This window comes from Lethenteron reissneri, chromosome 28, assembly GCF_015708825.2.
Source record: "Lethenteron reissneri isolate LAM-NWPU_2019-01 chromosome 28, ASM1570882v1, whole genome shotgun sequence".
Taxonomy (NCBI): domain Eukaryota; kingdom Metazoa; phylum Chordata; class Hyperoartia; order Petromyzontiformes; family Petromyzontidae; genus Lethenteron; species Lethenteron reissneri.
In genome coordinates, this window is record NC_083806.1 from 2937539 (window position 1) to 2955892 (window position 18354).

The 18354-nt window shown below is 52.8% G+C and overlaps 1 protein-coding gene across 3 annotated transcripts; it reads right to left on the reverse strand.

Annotated features, from left to right (window-relative positions):
- Positions 1–271: 271 nt before the first annotated feature.
- On the reverse strand, positions 272–18342 carry KIAA0753 (KIAA0753 ortholog). 3 transcript variants are annotated; one of them, XM_061561762.1, is made up of 17 exons: positions 18271–18342; positions 11174–11343; positions 9709–10306; positions 9100–9209; positions 7604–7666; positions 7037–7237; positions 6586–6853; positions 6172–6326; positions 5524–5684; positions 4952–5083; positions 4687–4776; positions 4184–4271; positions 2834–3049; positions 2621–2702; positions 2027–2153; positions 1649–1864; positions 272–1392 (listed from the first exon to the last, which is right to left on the reverse strand). In XM_061561762.1, exons 2-17 carry the CDS (start codon positions 11210–11212, stop codon positions 1248–1250), a joined length of 2691 nt encoding a protein of 896 aa, XP_061417746.1. In that variant the 5' UTR covers positions 11213–11343; positions 18271–18342; the 3' UTR covers positions 272–1247. The 3 variants fall into 3 exon arrangements, with proteins under 3 accessions (XP_061417746.1, XP_061417747.1, XP_061417745.1); XM_061561763.1 differs by having other exon boundaries at positions 18167–18293; XM_061561761.1 differs by lacking the exon at positions 18271–18342 and adding an exon at positions 11874–12111.
- Between the last annotated feature and the right edge of the window lie 12 nt (positions 18343–18354).

Consider the following 18354-nt stretch of genomic DNA (forward strand, 5'->3'; position numbering starts at 1 on the left):
TGCACTACAATGACGTCACTGTCATACGTTTCGATATCACTTCAAGGGAATGAAGTTGGAGCGTCCGACGGTGATTCTAAAATATACTTTTTCCAGGAACAAAGCCTCCAGGCTCGCGGTGGCCAGCCCAAGACACGCAGCTGCGGTGTGGACACAACCTGTTTGTTTTTTTCCCATGGAACAAATGGGCAGGGGACTTGTCACCGCTAACTTCACTAGCGGCCTCGGGTCGAACGAACCAAAAACAAATATCACCGTGCAGTTTGGTCTTTATGACATCTTTAATTTCAATAAATAATGTTGATTCAGGTGGTATATATATGGATAATTACAGCAACGGACAAGATTAAAAACACGCGAGTCAAACCATGCAAACAAACACCGTCCATGTGTAGTGACATCGTGTATGTCATTGTGTAATGCCGGCTATAGCGAGGCACGGCGTGCGATGCATTGTCATCGCGGACACTCCCGTAGGTGGGTGTAGTACCAGCCCTAGAGGGGGCTCGGTGAGCTCTGGGATAGCGCTCACTGGCACCACGCGTGGCGTGCAGTGCCGACTCCGACAGGAGGGAGTGTGGGAGTGTCAGCCAGGGGATGAGGTTACCCTGGGCTATGGCACTCTGTTTGACCCTGGAAGGCACGTGACCAGTAAGATCTACACAAGGGCCTCAGGCGGGAGGCTTGGGGGTGGTCACGTGTCAGGGTGAGATCCTACGGGAAGGGTCGAGAATCGACAAGAGGGTCCTCTCGATGGTAGTCGTGGCCAAGGCTGGGGCCAGCACGACCCAGCAGCATATAAACGGGGTCTGCACAGGGACCGGGGTTCAGTGTTGCTGTCGTCATCTGAAGATCTACGTTCTACGTCCAAGAAGAAGTCACCAACATGTGGACGAGGACCCCAGCTAGGGTCTTGTCCGTTGTAGCTACTCCCAGTGACGAGCGTAGTTAGCCTGCTGGTCCACCACCATAGGTTATCTGGGAAAGGGGCAGTAACCCCTTTTGTGTTGTGTTGGTGTTAATAAATAATGTGTTGCCTCCAAGAAGTACGTCTGCGACTCAGTTGAACCCACTACACATGGGATAGGAACTCCCCTTTTATAAAAAAAACACTCAAAAATAATTTACACACAGCACGGCATAGCGAGTGACTTTGCCATTAATAGCAACAAAGTGGACTGCGTAAAGATTTTCGGCGCCATTGTCTCCTCCACAAGCTACGTCTCACGTCCCCCCGAGCAGGAGCATCACGCAATGCACGGCTGGGCGGAGGCCGCATCTCCCGGCTGCAAAAACTCGGAGTCGTAGACGGCCTCGGCGTAGCCCTCGCAGATCCCGAGCAGCTCCTCCGACACCTCACACAGCGCCTCTTCCAACAGCGCGTCCGCCAGCCTGGGGGACAGCAACGACGGGGCACGTGGTCACTCGCCAACGCTCGCTCACCAACACACTGGCACATTCACCAACACTTACAAACTCGCCAACGCACGTGCTCTCCATTGCACGCTCGCAAGCTCACAAACTCACAATCATGTGACATTATCGTCACGAGCTGCCATCGCATTGCGATCGCCAATTGCATGAGACTGGAGAACCCAAGGTGGACGTAGCTTGGAGCCACCCAATCGGGACCCGCGAGTCGGCTTACTCGGATGCCGTGCCCCAAGGGCTGAAGCTGCCCACGGCCTCATGCCCCGTCATCTTCAGGTGGTGGGAGAAGTGCTCCCCATAGTCTCGAAGGCGTTGCAGGGCAGACGTGGGAACCGCGAGCGGCACGCCCGCGCCTCCCGTGCCGCGTAGAGGGCGCACCTCCCCGCGTTCCGCCAGCGCCGTGTGGTCCGCGCCGTTGCGCTCTTCGGACGAACTGCGTGGGACACACACGTTGAACGTGAGGCACCGAGCACGGGCACCACGGCCGTTGTCATCGCCCGCACCCACACCTCGCGACGATGACGCGCACACTTTCACCAGAGACACCGTGCGTTCAATGCTTTGCCTCCTGACTGTGGTGGAATGAGCCGCTCACTCTGAATGCGTGGGGCTGGCTGGGGGCTGCACCACCACCTCCGCGTGTTTGTGCCCCGAGGGCCGGCTGATGCACAGTGCCCGTGGGGTGGCGGGTCTGCAGTCTCGCGATGGATGCTCTTGCTCTGCTACAAAGGAATACGCACGTGGACATGGGACACTCGCTAACAATGGCGGACAATGATAGTTCATCGTCAATGCAGCAGAATTCGCGCTGCATTGCAACATGTGTATTCGTCACTCACTGGGAACATACCGTATTCTTGTATACGATTGTGTTTTAATTCTGAGATAAATAAAAGGCAATACTGATCAATCCAAAAGGTATTATAGATTACTTTACCAATGACCATTGAGAAATCAAGTTCTGTGTTAACTGTACAGAGATATGCATGAAATGACTCCGCTAACTTTAATATTCTGTCGCTATAGTGCATCAGAGTGCCATTATTCTCCCTGAGGGTGACCAATTGTGAATTACAGTATCAAGCATCAAGCTCCTTTGCTGCTCTCATGCTCGCGTTTCTTTCTTTGATCATCTCTGTCGCGTGTTCTCCGATCGTAAAAACGTTCTGGGCTCTGAGCTACATCTTACCTTTCCATTCCTCTTGAGCCCAGAACTCGGGACCAGAATATGTGATGCAAGTCCACTTCCTCCTGATTGTATCTTGTTCTTTCTGAGAAACAAACAGGCAATGAGGGACCCAGTGTCATAATCTAAACAGCGTGCCGAGTGGTCCGGTTTCAATCGACATTCCTATGAACAACCGGCTTTGGGGAAATGGTGTTCCCTGGGGTTGAAGTGCACCTCCATGTCCTGTAGCCTCTGCAGGATGGTCTCCACGCTTGGCGCGTCCTGCATGGCCACCGCAGCCTCGTGCACGCCGCTCGCCTCCTCCACTCCTACCCACTGGGGGCCCCCGGCCGGGAGGGCATCCGGACCGTGGGGCAGCCGGCTGCCTCGGCCATCCGCACGTCCCTCCTCCTGGTTGTAGAATTTCTTCTCCAGCGAATCGGAGATCTCCTGCGGGTGCAGTCATCGCTCCGGTCATTGTCACAAAGAACAATCACAGCCCGTGCGTGCAACCAGCATGATCCCCCTGGCTCCAACGGGCACCAGTGTGTGCATCACTAGAGCTCACTCTGTCAGGTGAAGATCCAACAAACTACCTGGCTTCTCACTATGAGACCTCCTTTACCAGTGGCAAAATGTAGTAGTAGGTTTTTACCCTTTAAACTGGTACAAAACTGACACCTTTATACAAGGCATCATGTTTGCAATAACCACAACACAAGTAGTCAAAATGCAAACAAAAAGAAACAACTCTGATAATGATAATAATATGCACTGTCCTTGAAGTTGATTGGTCAACACCCGAGACATTACAGCTGTCTCGGGTGTGTCTCGGGTGTGGACCAATCAACTTCAAGGACAGTGCATATTATTATCATTATCAGAGTTGTTTCTTTTTGTTTGCATTTTGACTACTTGTATTGTGGTTATTGCAAACATGATGCCTTGTATAAAGGTGTCAGTTTTGTACCAGTTTAAAGGGTAAAAACCTACTACTACCTGGCTTCTCATCTCAAAGAGACTCGACTACACTTAGCCGTGTTAGAACTAGACATGGCATCTGCAGCTACCTCCTCTGTGGGCCGATGTGTGAATGTGGCTCAGGTCACTCACGCCACTGATCACTGTCCAATGCACGCTTTTGCAGGAGGTATAAACGGAATCCTTCTGGTGACACCAGACTCCGTCTAACACAGGGGTGGGAAACTTTTTTCTGCCAAGGGCCATTTGAATATTTATGACATAATTCGCGGGCCATACAAAATTATCAACTTAAAAATTAGCCTGTTATATTTCGTCAAACATTTAATTAACTCACCCCTTATGTGATCGCTGTAACTGCTTCTCTTTGGTGAGATGTGTGATGTTAGCTGGTATTGATAATGTTGCTACTGCTTTTCCAGGTTTGCTCCTAGATTGATTGAATTTTGAGTCTCGCCTGTGATTGCCTTGGCAGGGCCACACCAAATGATTTTGCGGGCCGGACGTTCCCCACCCCTAGTCTAACAGCTCCCGGTTATAAACTCAGTCATTGCTTTACAGGTGGCACGTGAGAGACAAGGAAGATGTAGAGGTCACGCTCACCTGCGCCTGCTTAAGCAGTGGCTGCAGCTTCTCTCGCACGGCCTGCTCTGCCCTGGTCGCCCACTGAGAGGGAGACCCGGCCTCCTCCCTGTGGCCCGTCATGCACGCAGGACACAGGACATGACACTCAAGAGATAAAGCACATGGCGCGACAAACACAATGATCCCCCATATAGCCTTGACAGACTCTTGGGGTGAGTGCTATTAGCCAGCACATATTTAGGCCAGCATGGACACACAATGTGGTGGCTGACCAGTACCCCGCCCAGCTGCCTTAATCACTTCAGTGGTAATATGTACACATTGGATCAGGTACTCATTTGAGGCTGAATCGACCTAGAAGAGGCTCAGGACTGGATCAGATAATAGTCTCTAGTGTTGGCCGAATCGAAGTCGGATCCCGAGGTTCATAGAAAAGCACGCTAAACATCGACCTACACTACCACCGAGGCGACAGGTGGCAAAGGCTTCAAGAGGCACGGAGCACCTCTGCGTAGCCGCACCTGGTCTGGCGGATGTGATCGATCTCCTGCTGACACAGATCGTTGAGCTCCCTCATCCGGCGCACCGTCTCCGAGTCCAGCCACGCCAACCTGCATGCCACACCGTGCCACACGACCCCACACCATGCCACGTAACTCCACATGATGGCACAGCATGCCACACGCAATACCATTTTACAAGGACTTCTTCCATTTCCTAGAGGAACTCGGTATGAACGTGGCGTGCCACATCCATGAATTTGCGAAGGAGGAGCCCTGGGCTAACCTAATGGCCTCCTTCCTGGCAGCCTCCAGCCTCTCCTGCTCCACCACGTCCCGCAGCAGGGTGGAGCACTCGTGCTCAGGCGAACGCCACATCGCGGGCCGGCGCTCGGTGGAGCCGCCCCGCACCGGGGACCTGTGGGAGGGCAAGGACGTGGCGGTGTAAAACACCTACACCAAATACTAACAAAAAAACACCAACCACTTACACCCAGAGTGACCTAAACACTAATGCCAAACCGTGCTATCTCACACCATTACACTGTTAATAAATATGTGTTGCCTCCAATAGTTACGCGACGCATTAACACCAAATAAACCATGATCAATCCACCCGTGGATGAAGACCTCCCTGGGCCGTCGCCCAGTTCTGCGATGTGACAATGCACCTTGCGCCTGCACATGAGCTTCTTTCATCGCAGAATCTCCATCTCTGTGGTGGATGCCCTCTTGGGTGCGTTTATATGTTATTGCTCGTGAAATCTGACAAGTATTCTACAAAGAAATCATACAACTAGAGAAAAAAAACGAAACACTGAGCTTTTCATATGGGCCGAGAACTTGGCTCCAACCGACCTGTGCTTGGGGCTGCTGGATGGGGAGGTGGGGTTGGGGGGCAGCCAGGGCAGGTTGGGGTCACGAGGCCCCGGCTGAGACCGCTTGAGGTGCGAGGCGAGGGTGGCACGCTGAAAACGCGTGCCCCTCACTGCCACGCGGCCCCTCGCTCGACTCGCGCCCTGCAACAGCGTCAAAGACAAAGCCTTTAAAGACTTGGGGCGAGTGCCGTTAGCGAGCACCTATGAAGGGGCGACACGTCCACACTGACACACCATGCGTAGTGGCTACACCACACACATCGTACAATCATATAGCTCTCTGCTCTCCCACGCGCTGCCACTGTTTCACACACACGGTCACAAACGGGGAATTCCCAATAGAGGCACCGATACTCTGCTCTTGAGGTATGTATAAAGTTAAGCTTGACAGTGCTTTGGCCAAGAGTGTCATCACCGGTGAGAATTCCTGGAGTGCCCATTTCTGGATTGTGCACAGTTCAACACATTCTGCTGTGCACCAGCCAATTGCGAATGAGTGAAATCATCATCAGTCATCATAAATCCACTGCTGGATGAAGGCCTCCCCAAGCCATCATCCCTCGCGGTTCCAAGATGCAAATATCAAGGAAAACACACAGACACACACCACCTTCCGCAGCGGCCGTACCTGGGCCTTGCCAGGCAGCAGCACCCCGGAGCGGCCGCCCCTGGCCTTGTGCACAAGCGCTTGAAGTCCTGATCGCAGCACGCGCCTCCTCTCCTCCTCGTCCACACGGCCACCACTGCTGGCCCTCGCCCGTCCTGCCCTCACCTCGCCCCGGTCTGCTGACACATGGCAAAATGTAGATGATGATCATCATTTTCTTTGAAAGGCATTTCAAATGCAACGGACAAGTTTATATGGATCAGGATTTGCCTTTATAGGGTGCTGAAATGCTTCAGCGTTTCAAATCACTTAACATTACATCTCATCTAAATGCTACGCAATCTTGAAAAAAGGAATTGACCAATAATCAAGTGATCGGATTTTTTAATCAAGGCGGCTGATCATTCATTGGCATGTACACCCGCACGGTCTGACCCTTGAACTGCAGCTGCCTGGCGATGGGGTACGAGTGTCGCACAGGGGGGCTCCAGCTCCTCTTTCCCGGCGAGACGCGTCTCCCCCCTCTGCTGCCCTCTCCACGCCGGACAGGGCTGCCCTCTCCACGCCGGACAGGGCTGCCCTCTCCACGCCGGACAGGGCTGCCCTCTCCACGTCGAACAGGGCTGCCCTCTCCACGTCGAACAGGGCTGCTCTCCCTCTGCCTTGCTGGGCTCTTCTGCTCTTTCAGCAGCCTTTTTAAATCCTAAAACATAACAGAAAATGGCAGCTTCTAAGTCAATGGAAAGAAAATTGTAAAGCAGTGCTACCAGCACCTCTAAGACAATTAGATACTGTGGTGCTCTAAATGTTTACTACAGCAGCATCAAAGTGAACGCGAGTCTGGCAAAGCAATTCACAGGCTCGAATTATAAAGAGCGGCGCTCACCTCAAGCTGCTGCAGGATGTGCGCCACGTCGTCCCCGCCACCGAGGCGCGCCGAGCACAGCGAGAGCTGTCGCACAAGGCGGCTCAGCTCCTCTGCGTGCGGGGGAACCCGCGACGCTGGCTGCGATAGCTGCGACGCCAGCATCTGCAGCGCCCGCACGGCGCCCCGATGCGCTGCCGCCAGTCGCGCCTCGGCACGACTCTGCACCCACAACGCAGGGCCCGGCGAGGCCCGGTAAGACTCGGAGGGTCAGTGAATGTTATCCCCTTGTACACGAGCGCTTTCAAGTCTTGTTTACTGCCACTCAGGGACATCCTTATAAAATCGCTGAGATTCAATGAGGTTTTCCTGGCTCAATGTACAGATGCTCTCAGTGTAGGCGAGTGTGTCATGGGGAGACATGCTGTGCAAGGGAGATGCACACATCTCTGGCTCGTATTCCACACTGCGCCCTTTGTGCAGCGCCTCCTGGACGAGCTGTGCCAAACACCACACACATTTGGCACACATCTGATATAGCAATAATGATAACAAACACACGTGAAGTGTGTTCTGACTGGCCGTTACCTTGTTGGTGTGCTTGATCTTGTTTGGTCCCATCTTGTCCAGCTCCTCCTCTATTTCCCTGATCTAAAATAATCCAGTGACACATGGGAAGAACATGATTACCCTCAATCTGTGTAAATACATTCCGGAACCACTGTTCTCCCTACATTCTCCAAAATGTCAATATTTTTGTTATATATTAGAAATGCATTGCATCGTGAGATGGTGAATTTTTCCATGCACAGTCAGCAAATTGGTGTGAAGGAGTCGTGTGGGGCGGCCATTGTTGTGGCGTGAAATGGTGCGGTGCTGGGGGTAGTTTCATGGTTGTGAGGAGCAGCAACTCTGTGCTGGGTGTGGTTGTGTGGTTGAGGCAGGAGTAGTGCGGTGCTGAGTGAGGTCGAAAGGTTGCATTGATGCGTGGTTGCGTGGTTGCATGGTTGCGTGGTTGCGTGGTTCCATGGATGCGTGGTTGCATAGTTGCGTGGTTCCATGGATGCGTGGTTGCATAGTTGCGTGGTTCAATGGATGCATGGTTGCGTGGTTGCATGGATGCGTGGTTGCATAGTTGCGTGGTTCCATGGATGCGTGGTTGCATAGTTGCGTGGTTCCATGGATGCGTGGTTGCATAGTTGCGTGGTTCCATGGATGCATGGTTGCGTGGTTGCATGGATGCGTGGTTGCATAGTTGCGTGGTTCCATGGATGCGTGGTTGCATAGTTGCGTGGTTCCATGGATGCGTGGTTGCATAGTTGCGTGGTTCCATGGATGCATGGTTGCGTGGTTGCATGGATGCGTGGTTGCATAGTTGCGTGGTTCCATGGATGCGTGGTTGCATAGTTGCGTGGTTCCATGGATGCATGGTTGCGTGGTTGCATGGATGCGTGGTTGCATAGTTGCATGGATGCGTGGTTGCGTGGTTGCATGGATGCGTGGTTGCGTGGTTGCATGGATGCGTGGTTGCGTGGTTGCGTGGTTCCATGGATGCGTGGTTGCATAGTTGCGTGGTTCCATGGATGCGTGGTTGCATAGTTGCGTGGTTCCATGGATGCATGGTTGCGTGGTTGCATGGATGCGTGGTTGCATAGTTGCGTGGTTCCATGGATGCGTGGTTGCATAGTTGCGTGGTTCCATGGATGCATGGGTGCGTGGTTGCATGGATGCGTGGTTGCATAGTTGCATGGATGCGTGGTTGCGTGGTTGCATGGATGCGTGGTTGCGTGGTTGCATGGATGCGTGGTTGCATAGTTGCATGGATGCGTGGTTGCATAGTTGCATGGATGCGTGGTTGCGTGGTTCCATGGATGCGTGGTTGCATAGTTGCGTGGTTCCATGGATGCGTGGTTGCATAGTTGCGTGGTTGCGTGGTTCCATGGATGCGTGGTTGCATAGTTGCGTGGTTGCGTGGTTCCATGGATGCGTGGTTGCATAGTTGCGTGGTTGCGTGGTTCCATGGATGCGTGGTTGCATAGTTGCGTGGTTCCATGGATGCATGATTGTGCACGGCTGCGTCTCGCCTGCTGCTGGAGCATGTAGAGGACGCGGGCCGTGCGTGCCGCCTGCTCCTGTCTCCTCGTGTGCGCCCTCCTCTTCTCCTCCACCTCCAGTTGCTCTTCGACTCCCTTCCCTGCATGAGCAGCACCGTCACAGGCATCTTAAACTCATCCAGAATCCCACACCCACCATAAAACAGGAAGAACACTTGCAGTTTCCAGGAAATTATCGAGTTTCCTGCATAGTGGGTAAGCACGTAACTGTGCAAATAAAAATAGATTAGTTATGCATCGTGCAGATTATATGACATGCTAAAGTTACGTATAGGCAAATGGGGCAAACAAATTTTCCACAAAAGAAAAAACAACAAGAATCAAATCAAATGGGACAGTGAAAATTTTAGACAAAAAACTATTCAAGTCTTGAATTGTGCCAATTTTTGGAACGCCAGCAGAATGAACCATTACATGCCTAAAAGTCCACCGACATAAAAAGTTTCAACGGAGTCAGGATTTTTCTCAGATCGCACAACATATCACAGAAATTATCTTGTCGCTTTGCGACGCAGCGGTAAGCGAACGACCGAAACAAACACGGCAGTCGAACACGAGTGCGTGCGGAGAGGCCCGCACCTTGGCTGGCCAGCTCCTCCACTCGGCTGATGTAGTGGCCGAGCTCCTTCCGCAGCCTGCGGATCTCGGCCGCCCCCTTCCCGTGCTGCGATGGTGGAGTCGGTCCGGGGTCGCGCGTTGGGGGCGAGTTGGAGCACCTGGGTTCGCGCCCTCCCCTGACCCCCGGCGATGGCTGCGCTTTGCGCCCAGGGGGATAAACATAAACCACGGCCCCCGACGCCGTCACCGTCCCCGCTGGGAGCTGGGAGCGCCGCTGTTCCCTCCCAGCATTCCCCCCGGGGGCGCGCGAGACAGCGGCCTCTTCCCCGGCAATCGGACTCCCGAACGAGAGATCGCCAGAGGTCATTCCCTGCATCTTCTGGGCAGCGCGGCGCCTCTTGAGATCCCTGCGTGCGAGCTGCACTGCGTGCGAGAGGCGATCGGCAGACAGCACCGAGAAGCGTCCCGACTGGGACAGCGCCGAGTCGTCACCGTCGCCAGTGCTGGGTGGTTCGATGCCACGGCTTGTGCCCAGCTTCTCGATGACAATGGGACGCGGGTTTGAGAAGTGCGTCACCAAACTTTGAGCCGTCATTCCAGGGTCGAGGTTGAATCGCAACTACAAGGAGCCAAATAAAACAGGGTGAGAGTCAAACACGTGATGGATTCAGTCAATGTCAAATGGAGTTAGACAGAGTTAAGAGGAAACCAATATATCACGTGGCTTATGCAACCGGCCTTTGGAGTCAGCTTATAGCAAATTAGGTACTTGGAAGTCTTTTGAGCCAAGGACCTGTCTCAATCCTTCTCACCCAGTGACAGTCCGAGGTCATATTAAACCACATTGTGTCAGGGGGGCATTCATATTTTTTTGTAAATTATTTGTATTGATCCAACCACGTGGGGGGGGGGGGTGTGTGTACAACGTCCGCGACAGGTGGGTTGTTCATAGCGAGATAGGCAGCTTAGACAGGCAACCAAAGCAGACGTGTATGATCGTAGTGTTATGTGGTATGTGCGTCAGATCCCTTTTCTCCAGGGAAGGGGAAAAGAGGGGGGGGGGAGGGGGGGTAGTCAGTCTCATTTCAAGTTCAACCAAGTAAACTCAGGGTCTCTGGAGTGGCATTCACGAGGGGGCCTGGGGCATTCATATTTTAAACCCTCGGTGTAAAATAATAATAAAAAAACTTGAATTGGACTGAAAGAGCAGACATGGATCTGCTGCAGCATCTGGCAGAAGAAAGCAATGGCGATGTGTTACATCGTCGAAATTGTCCGTGGTGACCTCTTTAACTTCAACCAAAGACCCCCCCCAGCCCCCCTCCCCACCTCGGAGCTACCTCTGAATCGCTGAGGGGCTCCTGGAAGGGGAATTGTGTTCACGGGGGGTTGGGGGCATGTTCCCCCAGACCCCTACAGGGGATTGCCAATGGTTTATCCTATGACCACTGAAATGTGCAGCTGTGTGCACGAGGCGGGGACTGACCTGCGTGGCTCGTCCTGACGGCCGGACCTTCGGCTCCATGGTGGGCGGCTCCGACCTCTCCCACCACGGCGGAGAACCCCGCGAGGCGTCGGTCTCCTCCTACGGCAGCTGAGGCAGCCTCCGTTGCTCTCTCAACCTCCACTCACCGCACCTCCACGCGGCTTCCCTCTCTGTAAGGCCGAATTAAGAGCAGCGTCTGTTACTAATCCCCGTGCACTCTGAAATTCACGATCCCCCCACACCCAGTACGTATTTAATGTCTCGTTCCTATTAAAAAAAAAATATTTCAAAACAAATCAATGGAATATCGGCCAATACAGCTAAGCGAGTGAACCCTTCTTGCAGTGAGACACCCAGCAGGTTGCGAAACCCCAAGGACTCATAATCACACGAACAGGCATCATTACGGAATCACGTACAAGCGAGACCAAGACGTAGAGTCGCGTCTACAGGTGAAGGCCCTCATCCAGCAGTTGGCCGACACGCGCCGTGTTTGTGTGGACGTGCGCGCACACAAACACCAATACCCGCCATTCGCCACTCAGTGACGACGCCTGTGCCAGGCTAGGTGAACTTTGAGGCCACGTGAAGTATCGAATGCTCGCTGCTGACAAGTCTCGGGACAGACCCAGCAGGTGCCATGGGTTGTCCGACTGAGATGACCGGTAGACGCAACCAGCTGAACCCCCCCAGTGCCTACTGGCTTTATTTTAATCGCACGGCGCTCTGCTCGTTGTTGTGAGCGTCGCTCCTCTGCCCTCCGCTGTTGTTGCTGGATGGCGACTGCCAACCATCTGCCCAGCAGCAGCAGCGTCCTTCGCGAGCTTCCTCCAGCAACTCCGGAGGCCAGAGGAAACAAACGCCACAGACACCACAAACGCCACAAACACCACAGACACCACAAACACCACAGACACCACAGACACCACAAACCCCACAGACACCACAAACCCCACAGATACCACAGACACCACAAACACCACACACACCACAAACACCACAAACACCACACACACCACAGACACCACAAACACCACACACACCACAGACACCACAGACACCACAAACACCACAGACACCACAAACACCACAGACACCACAGACACCACAGACAGCACAAACACCACAGACACCACAGACACCACAAACACCACAAACACCACAGACACCACACACACCACAGACACCACACACACCACAAACACCACAGACACCACAGACACCACAAACACCACAGACACCACAACACCACAAACACCACACACACCACAGACACCACAAACACCACAGACACCACAGACACCACAAACACCACAAACACTACAAACCCCACAAACACCACACATACCACTGACGCCACAGACACCACACACACCACACACACCACAGACACCACAAACAACCACAGACACCACAAACACCACAGACACCACAAACACCACAAACACCACAAACCCCACAGACACCACAGACACCACAAACACCACATACACCACAGACACCAAAGACACCACAAACACCACAAACACCACAGACACCACAAACACCACACACACCACACACACCACAGACACCACAAACACCACAAACACCACAGACACCACAAACACCACACACACCACAGACACCACAGACACCACAAACACCACAGACACCACAGACACCACAAACACCACAGACACCACAGACACCACAAACCCCACAGACACCACAGACACCACAAACACCACAGACACCACAGACACCACAAAACACCACAACACCACAAACACCACACACACCACAGACACCACACACACCACAAACACCACACACACCACAAACACCACAAACACCACAGACACCACAGACACCACAAACACCACAGACACCACAGACACCACAGACACCACACACACCACAGACACCACAGACACCACAGACACCACAAACACCACAGACACCACAAACACCACACACACCACAGACACCACACACACCACAGACACCACAGACACCACAGACACCACAGACACCACAGACACCACAAACACCACAAACCCCACAGACACCACAGACACCACAAACACCACAGACACCACAGACACCACAGACACCACAAACACCACAAACACCACAAACACCACAGACACCACAGACACCACAAACACCACACACACCACAAACACCACAACTACCACAAACACCACAGACACCACAACACCACAGACACCACAGACACCACAGAACACCACAAACACCACACACACCACAGACACCACAGACACCACAAGACACCACAGACACCACTGACACCACTGACACCACAAACACCACAGACACCACAAACACCACACACACCACAAACACCACAACACCACAAACACCCACACCACCACAGACACCACAAACACCACAGACACCACAAACACCACAGACACCACAAACACCACACACACCACGAACACCACAGACACCACAAACACCCACACACACCACAAACACCACAGAACACCACAGACACCACAGACACAACAACACCACAAACACCACAGACACCAAGACACCACAGACACCACACACACACCACAGACACCACAGACACCACAAACACCACAAACACCACAAACACCACACACACCACAAGACACCACAAACACCACACACACCACAGACACCACAGACACCACAAACACCACAAACACCACAGACACCACAGACACCACGAACACCACACACACCACAAACACCACAAACACCACAGACACCACAAACACCACAGACGCCACAAACGCCACAGACACCACACACGCCACACACACCACGAACACCACACACACCACGAACACCACACACACCACAAACACCACACACACCACAAACACCACACACACCACAAACACCACACACACCACGAACACCACACACACCACAAACACCACACACACCACACACACCACACACACCACACACACCACACACACCACAAACACCACACACACCACAAACACCACACACACCACAAACACCACACACACCACAAACACCCACACACACCACAAACACCACAACACCACAAACACCACAAACACCACAGACACCACAGACACCACAAACACCACAGACACCACAAACACCACAAACACCACAAACACCACAGACACCACAAACACCACAAACACCACAGACACCACAACACCACACACACCACAAACACCACAAACACCACAAACACCACACACACCACACACACCACAAACACCACAAACACCACACACACCACACACACCACACACACTACAAACCACACACACACAACACCACAAACACCACAAACACACACACCACAAACACCACAAACACACACACACCACACACACTACAAACACCACAAACACCACACACACCACAAACACCACACACACCACAAACACCACAAACACCACACACACCACACACACCACAAACACCACAAACACCACACACACCACACACACTACAAAACACCACAAACACCACACACACCACACACCACACACACCACAACACACACCCACAAACACCACACACACCACAAACACCACAACACCACACCACACCACAAACACACACCACCACAAACACCACACACACCCAAACACCACACACACCACAAACACCACACACACCACAAACACCACACACACGCACAAACACCACACACACCACAAACACCACACAGCCACAAACACCACACACACCACAAACACCACAAACACCACAAACACCACACACACCACACACACCACAAACACCACAAACACCACACACACCACACACACCACAACACCACACACCACCACAAACACCACACACCAACACACACCACAACACCACACACACCACAAACACCACACACACCACAAACACCACCACCCACAACCACACACACCACACACACCACAAACACCACCACACCACCACACTAACAAACACAACACACCACAAACACCACACACCAGCACAACACCGCACAAACACCACACACACAACACACCACAACACCACAAACACCACTACACACCACACACACCACACACCACCACACACACCACACACACCCACAGACACCACAAACACCACAAACACCACAAACACCCACACACACACCACAAACACACAGACACCCACACACACCACAACACCACACACACCACAAACACCACCCACACCACAAACACCACACACACCACACACACCACAAACACCACACCACACCACAAACACCACAAACACACACACACAAAACACCACAAACACCACAAACACCACACACACCACAAACACCACAAACACCACAAACACCACACACACACACACACCACACACACCACAAACACCACACACACCACAAACACCACACACACCACAAACACCACACACACCACACACACCACACACACCACACACACCACACACACCACAACACACAAACACCACAGACACCACAGACACCACAACACCACACACACCACAAACACCACAAACACCACACACTCCACAGACACCACAGACACCACAGACACCACAACACACCACACACACCACAAACACCACACACACACAAACACCACAAACACCACACACACCACACACACCACAAACACCACAGACACCACACACACCACAAACACCACACACACCACACACACCACAAACACCACACACACCACAAACACCACACACACCACAAACACCACACACACCACAAACACCACCACACACCACACACACCACACACACCACATAACACCACAACACCACAAACACCACAGACACCACAAACACCACAAACACCACAAACACCACAAAAAACCCACAGACTACCACACACACCACAAACACCACAAACACCACAAACACCACAAACACCACACACACCACAAACACCACAAACACCACAAACACCACAAACACCACAGACACCACAAACACCACAGACACCACAAACACCACAAACACCACAAACACCACAGACACCACAAACACCACAAACACCACAAACACCACCCACAACACCACACACCACAAAACACCACACACACCACAAACACCACACAACACACCACACACACCACACACCCCACACACACCACAAACAACACAAACACCACACACCGCACAAACACCGCACAAACACCGCACAAACACCACACACCACAAACACCACAAACACCACACACACCACACACACCACACACACCACAGACACCACAAACACCACAAACACCACACACACCACACACACCACAAACACCACAGACACCACACACACCACAAACACCACACCCCACACCACCACAAACACCACACACAAACACAACACCACAACACACACACAAACACCACACACACCACAAACACCACAAACACCACACACACCACGAACACCACAAACACCACAAACACCACGAACACCACAAACACCACAAACACCACAAACACCACAAACACACACACACCACACACACCACAAACACCACACACACCACAAACACCACACACACCACAAACACACACACACCACACACACCACACACACCACACACACCACAAACACCACAAACACCACAGACACCACAGACACCACAACACCACAAACACCACACACACCACAAACACCACACACTCCACAACACCACACACACCACACACACCACAGACACCACAGACACCACAGACACCACACACACCACACACACCACAAACACCACACACACCACAAACACCACAAACACCACACACACCACACACACCACAACACCACAGACACCACACACACCACAAACACCACACACACCAACACACACCACAAACACCACACACACCACAACACCACACACACCACAAACCACCACACACACCACAAACACCACAACACACACACACACACCACAAACACCACAAACACCACAGACACCACAACACCACAGACACCACAAACACCACAAACACCACAAACACCACAAACACCACAAACACCACAAACACCACAAACACCACAGACACCACAAACACCACAAACACCACAAACACCACAAACACCACAAACACCACAGACACCACAAACACCACACACACCACACACACCACAAACACCACACACACCACAACACCACAGACACCACAGACACCACAAACACCACAAACACCACAGACACCACAAACACCACAAACACCACAAACACCACAGACACCACAAACACCACAAACACCACACACACCACAAACACCACACACACACACACACCACACACCCCACACACACCACAAACACCACAAACACCACACACACCACAGACACCACAAACACCACAAACACCACACACACCACAAACACCACAAACACCACACTCCACAAACACCACACACACCACACACACCACAGACACCACAGACACCACAGACACCACACACACCACACACACCATAAACACCCACACACCACAAACACCACAAACACCACACACACCCACAAACACCACACACACCACAAACACCACACACACCACACACACCACAAACACCACACACACACAAACACCACAAACACCACAACACCACACACACCACAAACACCACAAACACCACACACACCACAAACACCACACACACCACACACCCCACACACACCACAAACACCACAGACACCACACACACCACACACACCACAAACACCACACACACCACAAACACCACACACACCACAAACACCACACACACCACAAACACCACAAACACCACAAACACCACACACACCACAAACACCACACACACCACACACACCACAAACACCACACACACCACAAACACCACAGACACCACACACACCACAAACACCACACACTCCACAAACACCCGGGGCCCTCCCCGGTCTCCCAGGGAGACGCCGCGTGGGGTCGCGGCCCGCGGGGCCCCGAGGAGGAGATGGTGGTGGGGGGAGGGGGGGTACCGCCACCTTCCTCCTGCTCTCACCTCTTCTCTACCTCCTCCACCACCTCTGTTCGCTTCTCTTCACTCCCTCCCCTCATCATTCACCCCACCACCCCCACATCTCTTCAACAAAGTCACCAACTCACCACCACCATCACCTCGCCGCCTTCCTCCTCTCCCCGCGCAGAAGCGTTTGAACCCCGCGCGCTGCATTCTGGGTCCTCCCCCCC

What these genes read in the sequence shown, in the direction of transcription:
- KIAA0753 (XM_061561762.1), bottom strand. Translation starts at nt 11,212, where the DNA reads ATGGAGCCGAAGGTCCGGCCGTCAGGACGAGCCACGCAG. An exon ending in TCCAGCAGCCCCAAGCACAG is followed by an intron (nt 5,084 to 5,523) that starts GTCGGTTGGAGC and finishes GCCCTCCCACAG; the next exon opens with GTCCCCGGTGCGGGGCGGCT. An exon ending in GGCTCAAGAGGAATGGAAAG is followed by an intron (nt 2,154 to 2,620) that starts GTAAGATGTAGC and finishes ATTCCTTTGTAG; the next exon opens with CAGAGCAAGAGCATCCATCG.